At 42.0% G+C, this 9,821-nt stretch overlaps 1 protein-coding gene across 1 annotated transcript in view; it reads left to right on the forward strand.

The window, feature by feature from the left end:
- Window positions 1-260: 260 nt before the first annotated feature.
- Window positions 261-9,821, forward strand: part of LOC139583347 (piezo-type mechanosensitive ion channel component 2-like) — a 198,063-nt gene continuing 188,502 nt past the window's right edge. The window contains exon 1 of the mRNA XM_071414313.1: window positions 261-1,126. Coding sequence (XP_071270414.1) covers window positions 1,063-1,126 — 64 coding nt within the window. The 5' untranslated portion in view covers window positions 261-1,062. The remainder of the gene's footprint in view (window positions 1,127-9,821) is intronic.

Genomic DNA, 9,821 nt, shown 5'->3' on the forward strand with positions numbered 1-9,821 from the left:
ACAAATAATAGAACAATAGCGAACTAGCCTACTCGTCCATAACCTGTCCCTGTGCAAGTCCCAAACCTCATTCCCCTTTTCCCGTTAGTCGCGTAAAATCGTCCCAGCTTGGAATCTGCGAGGGTTGGAGTTACCTGACCCAGAGGAGGGATTGGAATGCGGCCGCCACGCCTGCGGCTCTCGCAGCTCTCAGGGGAGGAGCAACATAGACTAGGCTACACGCTCACAACCCTGCCCTGCGTCTACCTCCCGCTCCTCATTCGGGACCAGGCATCGTTCCCTAATTCTTGCCTGACTTCTCAATGGTGGAGTCATTTGTCAGTTACAGGGTGGTCTTGTGAAGTTTTCATTGAGGATGAGAAAAGTGTAATCATACGAGATAGTAAAACATACAGCTGTACGGGAGCTGGGGCGTGAGCGACGACTGTTATGTAGGCTTCTCCATAGGAAAGCATAGTCAAGCCTTTACGCACTTCCAGGTGTCTTCTCTTACCAAACTAAAAGTGAATAAAGAAACCCGAAGCTTGACAAACTGCGTTCACTATCCAAGGCCGGGATTATGAATTTGCAACTTGTTGACTGTTTTTAATAATTGTTTTCTATCATAAGCGCGGTTCTGGAGTTATTTATTTACTATTAGGCCTACGCGCGATCCACAATCAAGACAACCGTTATCAACAGGTAGTCTAATGTGGATAAACTGCAATGTTGTTGATTTGCTGTTACAACCACACTTTTTTTTCTGCAAGAAATTGTAGGCTGCTCCGCGTGACGAGTGTTATCCTACTGGTCCAGATGTTTGGGATATTGGATGTGGGGTGTTGAAACTAGGATAGAGGACGCTGCCGTGCCTAAACTTTACTCGGCTGTTGGCTATGGTTTATCAAAAGCGCTGTTTTGGACTTGGACTTCTAAAAATGATGTCGGAGACACCAACGGGACAATGCCCTCTCACCTGGACGTTGGAGAGAGCTGGACGGGTGCATTGAGATTCCCTTATGCCAGATAGCAGCGTATCACCATTAAATAGCTTTTCTGTTTATATTTGATAAATCCTACGGAATGGCTTCCCAGGTGGTGTGCGGACTGGTCTTCAGGCTGCTGCTGCCAGTCTGTCTCGCTGCAGGTAAGTTCAAGGGGTTGCGCAATGCAGATTTTATAGCCTGTAGAGTGTTGCTAAAAATTGCAGCTGCATTGATATTCAACAACAACAAAAAAGACTAAATATCAAAACGTTATTGGTTTGTTTATTTGGAATTGACTAGGCCTATTGAATTGGAAACTTAATCAGTACAGACATAGTAGGCTATGTTTGATAATAGCATAACCACTTACAAAATAATATAATACGTATGATAATTATTATTGTTATTATTATTATTACTGAGTTAACACTTTGTCCTTCATCAGATACTGTTATACAATGTTGTTAAAACTAACAAACCACTTACAAAATAATAACCTACAATTTATGCAAGTCATAAAACAAAATCGTAACTTTGGATTACTCTGACCAATAAAATGTGCCAATACCAAACCAATTTGAAGTAATACAAGTACATACATTGATGCGGATAAACCTGTGTAATTGTTAAGATTAACGTCATCATTCAAATGAATTAAATCAACTTTTTTTGCATTTTGAAATAACACGTTGGAGGCTGAATAGGCTGTTAAGAAGCCTAACGAAGAGCTAAAAATGCCATTATAACAGAGATTTTCTAATCACTTCAGAGATAGAAAAGCTCTTATTGTCGTATATAATATCTGCGCATGTCATTTCTGAGCAGCTGAGCGTTAAACAGTTTTTTGCAGTTTTTTAAAACAGGTTTTATGCTCAGATAATGAAAGATTTGTGTTAAAAAATGTAAAAAAAAATAATAATAATATGGATGTCGACTGACAAAGTTAGTTTGGTATAAGAATTTGTTCTTAACTGAGGTTAAAAACTGAGGTAAAAAAAAAGGAAAAAAAGAGTTTTTTCAAAATAGCTCCTAACTGTTTTTCAAAATATTTTATTTGACTAGGCAAGTCAGTTAAGAACAATTTCTTATTTACAATGACAGCCTAGGAGCAATGAGCAACTGCCTTGTTCAGGGGAAGAACTACAGATGTCTACCTTGTCAGCTCAGGGATTCGATATAGCAACCTTTCGGTTACTGATCCAATGCTCTAACCACTAACCTTTGACTTTGCCAAGGTTCTCTTGGCAGCTGTGGATGGGTTGGGTTAAGGGTTCGATGTTACTGTGAATTGTGTGCCCAGTAGTAGCAGGATACCGTTGTCAGGTTGTCCTGGTCTGTGTTCCACTTCCTACGGTCGCCACAGTCAATATCAGAATCAGAAACTCCCCACTTACACAACACAAATATTACTCCTGTTCTTGCAGTATGAGGAATAATCTGGCTTGACAAACAAACTACAGGGAGCAAGCAAATGCCTGTTTTCATGCCTCAAATCACTAGTCAAATTCTATGTATGTTTTATAACACAATGTGATGTTAAGGATGTGTGGTGAAAATTCATATATACAAAATAAATCAATTTCTAAGGATCAGATTGGTGAGATATTGGACCATACACCCTTTACTGTAAATGATTGGTCACAATGTTTGGATCAACCGAATCAGTCTCCGAGTTGAAGAAAATGTGTTTGATATCATTCAACATATTTATTCAGCATCAACATCTTGTATTTATGTACTAAAGACTGTAATGGTATTCCTCCTTTATAAAGACTGTATGGTTGGTTGGTATTCCTCCTTTATAAAGACTGTAATGGTATTCCTCCTTTATAAAGACTGTATGGTTGGTTGGTATTCTTCCCTTATAAAGACTGTATGGTTGGTTGGTATTCTTCCTTTATAAAGACTGTATGGTTGGTTGGTATTCTTCCTTTATAAAGACTGTATGGTTGGTTGGTATTCTTCCTTTATAAAGACTGTATGGTTGGTTGGTATTCCTCCTTTATAAAGACTGTATGGTTGGTTGGTATTCCTCCTTTATAAAGACTGTAATGGTATTCTTCCTTTATAAAGACTGTATGGTTGGTTGGTATTCCTCCTTTATAAAGACTGTAATGGTATTCTTCCTTTATAAAGACTGTATGGTTGGTTGGTATTCTTCCTTTATAAAGACTGTATGGTTGGTTGGTATTCCTCCTTTATAAAGACTGTATGGTTGGTTGGTATTCTTCCTTTATAAAGACTGTATGGTTGGTTGGTATTCTTCCTTTATAAAGACTGTATGGTTGGTTGGTATTCCTCCTTTATAAAGACTGTAATGGTATTCTTCCTTTATAAAGACTGTATGGTTGGTTGGTATTCCTCCTTTATAAAGACTGTATGGATGGTTGGTATTCCTCCTTTATAAAGACTGTATGGTTGGTTGGTATTCCTCCTTTATAAAGACTGTATGGTTGGTTGGTATTCTTCCTTTATAAAGACTGTATGGTTGGTTGGTATTCCTCCTTTATAAAGACTGTATGGATGGTTGGTATTCCTCCTTTATAAAGACTGTATGGTTGGTTGGTATTCCTCCTTTATAAAGACTGTATGGTTGGTTGGTATTCTTCCTTTATAAAGACTGTATGGTTGGTTGGTATTCCTCCTTTATAAAGACTGTATGGTTGGTTGGTATTCCTCCTTTATAAAGACTGTATGGTTGGTTGGTATTCTTCCTTTATAAAGACTGTATGGTTGGTTGGTATTCCTCCTTTATAAAGACTGTATGGTTGGTTGGTATTCTTCCTTTATAAAGACTGTATGGTTGGTTGGTATTCTTCCTTTATAAAGACTGTATGGTTGGTTGGTATTCCTACTTTATAAAGACTGTATGGTTGGTTGGTATTCCTCCTTTATAAAGACTGTATGGTTGGTTGGTATTCTTCCTTTATAAAGACTGTATGGTTGGTTGGTATTCCTCCTTTATAAAGACTGTATGGTTGGTTGGTATTCTTCCTTTATAAAGACTGTATGGTTGGTTGGTATTCTTCCTTTATAAAGACTGTATGGTTGGTTGGTATTCCTCCTTTATAAAGACTGTATGGTTGGTTGGTATTCCTCCTTTATAAAGACTGTATGGTTGGTTGGTATTCCTCCTTTATAAAGACTATATGGTTGGTTGGTATTCCTCCTTTATAAAGACTGTAATGGTATTCTTCCTTTATAAAGACTGTATGGTTGGTTGGTATTCTTCCTTTATAAAGACTGTATGGTTGGTTGGTATTCCTCCTTTATAAAGACTGTATGGTTGGTTGGTATTCCTCCTTTATAAAGACTGTATGGTTGGTTGGTATTCTTCCTTTATAAAGACTGTATGGTTGGTTGGTATTCTTCCTTTATAAAGACTGTAATGGTATTCTTCCTTTATAAAGACTGTATGGTTGGTTGGTATTCCTCCTTTATAAAGACTATATGGTTGGTTGGTATTCTTCCTTTATAAAGACTGTATGGTTGGTTGGTATTCTTCCTTTATAAAGACTGTATGGTTGGTTGGTATTCTTCCTTTATAAAGACTATATGGTTGGTTGGTATTCCTCCTTTATAAAGACTGTAATGGTATTCTTCCTTTATAAAGACTGTATGGTTGGTTGGTATTCCTCCTTTATAAAGACTGTAATGGTATTCTTCCTTTATAAAGACTGTATGGTTGGTTGGTATTCTTCCTTTATAAAGACTGTATGGTTGGTTGGTATTCCTCCTTTATAAAGACTGTATGGTTGGTTGGTATTCTTCCTTTATAAAGACTGTATGGTTGGTTGGTATTCCTCCTTTATAAAGACTGTATGGTTGGTTGGTATTCTTCCTTTATAAAGACTGTATGGTTGGTTGGTATTCTTCCTTTATAAAGACTGTATGGTTGGTTGGTATTCCTCCTTTATAAAGACTGTATGGTTGGTTGGTATTCTTCCTTTATAAAGACTGTATGGTTGGTTGGTATTCTTCCTTTATAAAGACTGTATGGTTGGTTGGTATTCTTCCTTTATAAAGACTGTATGGTTGGTTGGTATTCTTCCTTTATAAAGACTATATGGTTGGTTGGTATTCTTCCTTTATAAAGACTGTATGGTTGGTTGGTATTCCTCCTTTATAAAGACTGTATGGTTGGTTGGTATTCCTCCTTTATAAAGACTGTATGGTTGGTTGGTATTCTTCCTTTATAAAGACTGTATGGTTGGTTGGTATTCTTCCTTTATAAAGACTGTATGGTTGGTTGGTATTCTTCCTTTATAAAGACTGTATGGTTGGTTGGTATTCCTCCTTTATAAAGACTGTATGGTTGGTTGGTATTTCTCATTCATAAAGACTGTATGGTTGGTTGGTATTCCTCCTTTCCATGACAGACTGACCAGGTGAATCCAGGTGAAAGCTATGATCCCTTATTGATGTCACCTGTGAAATCCACTTTAATCAGTGTAGATGAAGGGGAGGAGACAGGTTATTAACAAAGGATTTTTAAGCATTGAGACAATTGAGACATGGATTGTGTAGGTGTGCCATTCAGAGGGTGAATGGCAAAATATTTAAGTACCGTTGAACGGTGTAAGGTAGTAGGTTGCCAGGCGCACCAGTTTGAGTCAAGAACTGCAACTCTGCTGGGTTTTTCACACTCAACAGTTTTCCTTGTGTATCAAGAATGGTCTACCACTCAAAGGACTTCCAGCCAGCTTGACACAACTGTGGGAAGCATTGGAGTCAACATGGGCCAGCATCCCTGTGGAACGCTTTCGACACCTTGTAGAGTCCATGCCCCGACGAATTGAGGCTATTTTGATGGCAAAAGGGGGGGTGCAACTCAATATTAGGAAGGTGTTCTTAATGTTTTATCCAATGAGTGTATACGTTGTACTGTTTATTGAATGGCTAAATGGCTTCACCTCAAAGGAGAATGAGTGTATTGGTTTATGCTATGCCACCAACTCATTCCTTCAACTGTGGTTAGTTTGGCAGTGGTGTAGTTATTTTGGCAGTGGTGTAGTTTTTTTGGCAGTGGTGTAGTCTTTTTGGCAGTGGTGTAGTCCGTTTGGCAGTGATGTAGTCTGTTTGGCAGTGGTGTAGTCCATTTGGCAGTGGTGTAGTTAATTTGGCAGTGGTGTAGTTAGTTTGGCAGGGGTGTAGTTAGTTTGGCAGTGGTGTAGTTAGTTTGGCAGTGGTGTAGTTAGTTTGGTAGTGGTGTAGTTAGTTTGGCAGTGGTGTAGTTAGCTTGGCAGTGGTGTAGTTAGTTTGGCAGTGATGTAGTTAGTTTGGCAGTGGTGTAGTTAGTTTGGCAGTGGTGTAGTTAGTTTGGCAGTGGTATAGTTAGTTTGGCAGTGGTATAGTTAGCTTGGCAGTGGTGTAGTTAGTTTGGCAGTGGTGTAGTCCATTTAGCAGTGGTATAGTTAGTTTGGCAGTGGTATAGTTTATTTGGCAGTGGTGTAGTTAGTTTGGCAGTGGTGTAGTTAGTTTGGCAGTGGTGTAGTTAGTTTGGCAGTGGTGTAGTTAATTTGGCAGTGGTGTAGTTAGTTTGGCAGTGGTGTAGTTAATTTGGCAGTGGTGTAGTTAGTTTGGCAGTGGTGTAGTCCATTTGGCAGTGGTATAGTTAATTTGGCAGTGGTATAGTTAGTTTGGCAGTGGTGTAGTTAGCTTGGCAGTGGTGTAGTTAGTTTGGCAGTGGTGTAGTTAGTTTGGCAGTGGTGTAGTTAGTTTAGCAGTGGTGTAGTTAGTTTGGCAGTGGTGTAGTTAGTTTGGCAGTGGTATAGTTAGTTTGGCAGTGGTGTAGTTAGTTTGGCAGTCAGTTTAGCAGTGGTGTAGTTAGTTTGGCAGTCATGTTTCAGCACCTCCCAAAACAGATGAAAGATGTTATATCACTAGTCCTCCCTCTTCCTGAAAGATTTTATATCACTAGTCTTCCCTCTTCCTGAAATATTTTATATCACTTGTCCTCCCTCTTCCTGAAAGATTTTGTATCACTAGTCCTCCCTCTTCCTGCTTGTTTCCCCTCCTTTTTCAGTTCTGAGATACAGTGGCCTTTTATTTGACTCTGTGCAGTCTGTTTCATGAGACGCCCACACTCAAAGGGAAGACGAGCAGACATATAGAGTTTCAGAGTCCCTGGTAATGTGATTGTCCAGCGACATGTCTATTCCATGACTTGTGGTTTATCTGAAAGACTTGTTTATACAGACCTATTGAATTTGGGCGGCCAATGCCAATGCTGATTGAGATCTCTTGTTTTGGAGGAGTTCAGTCGTTTTGAAACTCCCCATGCCTCTCCATTGGCCAGATGATGAACATGTAGATGTTTCTATTTCTGCAAGTGTCACCATGTGTGCTTTAAGTTTTCTGCCACAAATTATGTTGTATCAGTTATTCTCTAGATGGGCTTTTGTGGAGTTGTGAGACTTCCATGGTAAATTAAATCCTCTTAACTAAATCACACACAAGAGCCCAATTTGGCATGGTGAGAGAAATTCAGCTGCATTGGGAATCACTGAAAGGGGAAATTTGGTCGGAAACCTACAAGAGGTTAACCAAACTATTTAGTTAATTCTGTTGATGTAGAGTATGATTACATTGGATTACTCATTTTGAAGGGTGTTTTTCAAAGTGCAGTTTGAGGAAGAGGTGGAGAGAAACAGAGAGAGAGAGGGAGAGAACAGGAGATAGCAGGAGGGAGAGGGAGAGAGCGGATGGGAGCGGGAGAGAGTGGGAGAGAGTGGGAGGGAGAAGGAGAGAGCCAGAGGGAGAGGAAGAGAGCGGGAGGGAGAGAGAGCGGGAGGGAGGGAGCGAGAGGAAGGAGCAGGAGGGAGGGGGAGAGAGAGAGAGAGCGGGAGGGAGAGAGGGAGGGAGGGAGAGGAAGAGAGCGGGAGGGAGAGAGTGGGAGGGGGAGGGAGAGAGCAGGAGGGAGGGAGGGAGCGGGAGGGAGCGGGAGAGAGCGGGAGGGAGAGAGCGGGAGAGAGCAGGAGGGAGAGAGCGGGAGGGAATGGGAGAGAGCGGGAGAGAGCAGGAGGGGGAGAGCAGGAGGGAGGAAGGGAGTGGGAGAGAGCGGGAGGGAGAGAGCGGGAGGGAATGGGAGAGAGCGGGAGAGAGCAGGAGGGAGAAAGCGGGAGGGAGAGAGCGGGTGGGAGAGGGAGAGAGCGAGAGGGAGTGGGAGAGAGAGGGAAAGAGTGGGAGGAAGAACGAGAGTGGGAGGGAGTGCGTGCGTGCGCGGGAGAGAGGGAGGGGGGAGAGCAGGAGGGAGAGGGAGTGAGTGGGAGAGAGCGGGTGGGAGGGGAGGGAAGAGAGCGGGATGGAGGGGGGGAGAGAGCAGGATGGAGGGGGGGAGAGAGCAAGAGGGAGAGCGAGCGTGGGAGGGAGGGAGGGAGGGAGAGAGCGGGAGGGAGAGGGAGAGAGTGGTAGAGAGCGGGAAGGAGGGAGAAGGAGAGAGCTGGAGAGAGGGAGAGGTAGAGAGCGGGAGGGAGAGGGAGAGAGCGGGAGGGAGAGGGAGAGAGGGAGAAGGAGAGAGCCGCAGTCTCTCTGTCTTCTGATCACCTGATGAAATAGCTTCTTGAAGGGTAGTTTGGATCATATCCGTCTCACTTGAAATGAGAGCGACTGTATCTGCCTCTCTTAACAAATGATAAGATATTAAACCTGTTAACATTCAGACCAACTAGAGTGATGACTGTTTCTAATTATGAATCTCAACCAGGGAGAGTTACAGTACGTGGAAACAAAAGAAGCCATTCTACCTGATGGCTATTTGATGTCCCAGCCTACTGCCCCCTCAGTGTCCCCTCACAGTGCACTGGTGACCCACAACCGTTTATGTTGACCTTTTACCTAGGCGTTACTTTATTTCTGTTTTATTTTCGGAGAAACACGTTTTGTTTGTATGGGTCCCCAGGATGTATACAGAGACAGCAAAGTTTATACAGAGCCGGGCCAGTAAATGGGCTAAATGAAGCCATGCATGGCTGGAGAGAAGGGGACCAGTGTTTGTAATTTTTTAAATTATCTATTTCACCTTTATTTAACTAGGCAAGTCAGTTAAGAACAAATTCTTATTTACAATGAAGGCCTACCCCGGCAAAACCCTAACCCGGACGACGCTGGGCCAATTGTGCGCCGCCCTATGGGACTGCCAATCACAGCTGGTTGTGATACAGCCTGGAATCAAAACATAGTCTGTAGTGACGCCTCTAGCACTGAGATGCAGTGTCTTAGAGCGCTGCGCCACTCGAGAGCCCTACATGTGGTGCCGCAAGGCTTTCAACTGGGAGTCTTGAAGTGGACAGGCCATCACTTAAACTGCCTATGAGGACTGAGTCTTGAATTGGAAAGGCCATCACTTAAACTGCCTATGAGGACTGAGTCTTGAATTGGAAAGGCCATCACTTAAACTGCCTATGAGGACTGAGTCTTGAATTGGAAAGGCCATCACTTAAACTGCCTATGAGGACTGAGTCTTGAAGTGGAAAGGCCATTACTTAAACTGCCTATGAGGACTGAGTCTTGAATTGGAAAGGCCATCACTTAAACTGCCTATGAGGACTGAGTCTTGAATTGGAAAGGCCATCACTTAAACTGCCTATGAGGACTGAGTCTTGAATTGGAAAGGCCATCACTTAAACTGCCTATGAGGACTGAGTCTTGAAGTGGAAAGGCCATTACTTAAACTGCCTATGAGGACTGAGTCTTGAATTGGAAAGGCCATCACTTAAACTGCCTATGAGGACTGAGTCTTGAATTGGAAAGGCCATCACTTAAACTGCCTATGAGGACTGAGTCTTGAATTGGAAAGGCCATTACTTAAACTGCCTATGAGGACTGAGTCTTGAAGTGGAAAAGCCATCACTTAAA

This window comes from Salvelinus alpinus, chromosome 8, assembly GCF_045679555.1.
Source record: "Salvelinus alpinus chromosome 8, SLU_Salpinus.1, whole genome shotgun sequence".
NCBI classification, from domain to species: Eukaryota; Metazoa; Chordata; class Actinopteri; order Salmoniformes; family Salmonidae; genus Salvelinus; species Salvelinus alpinus.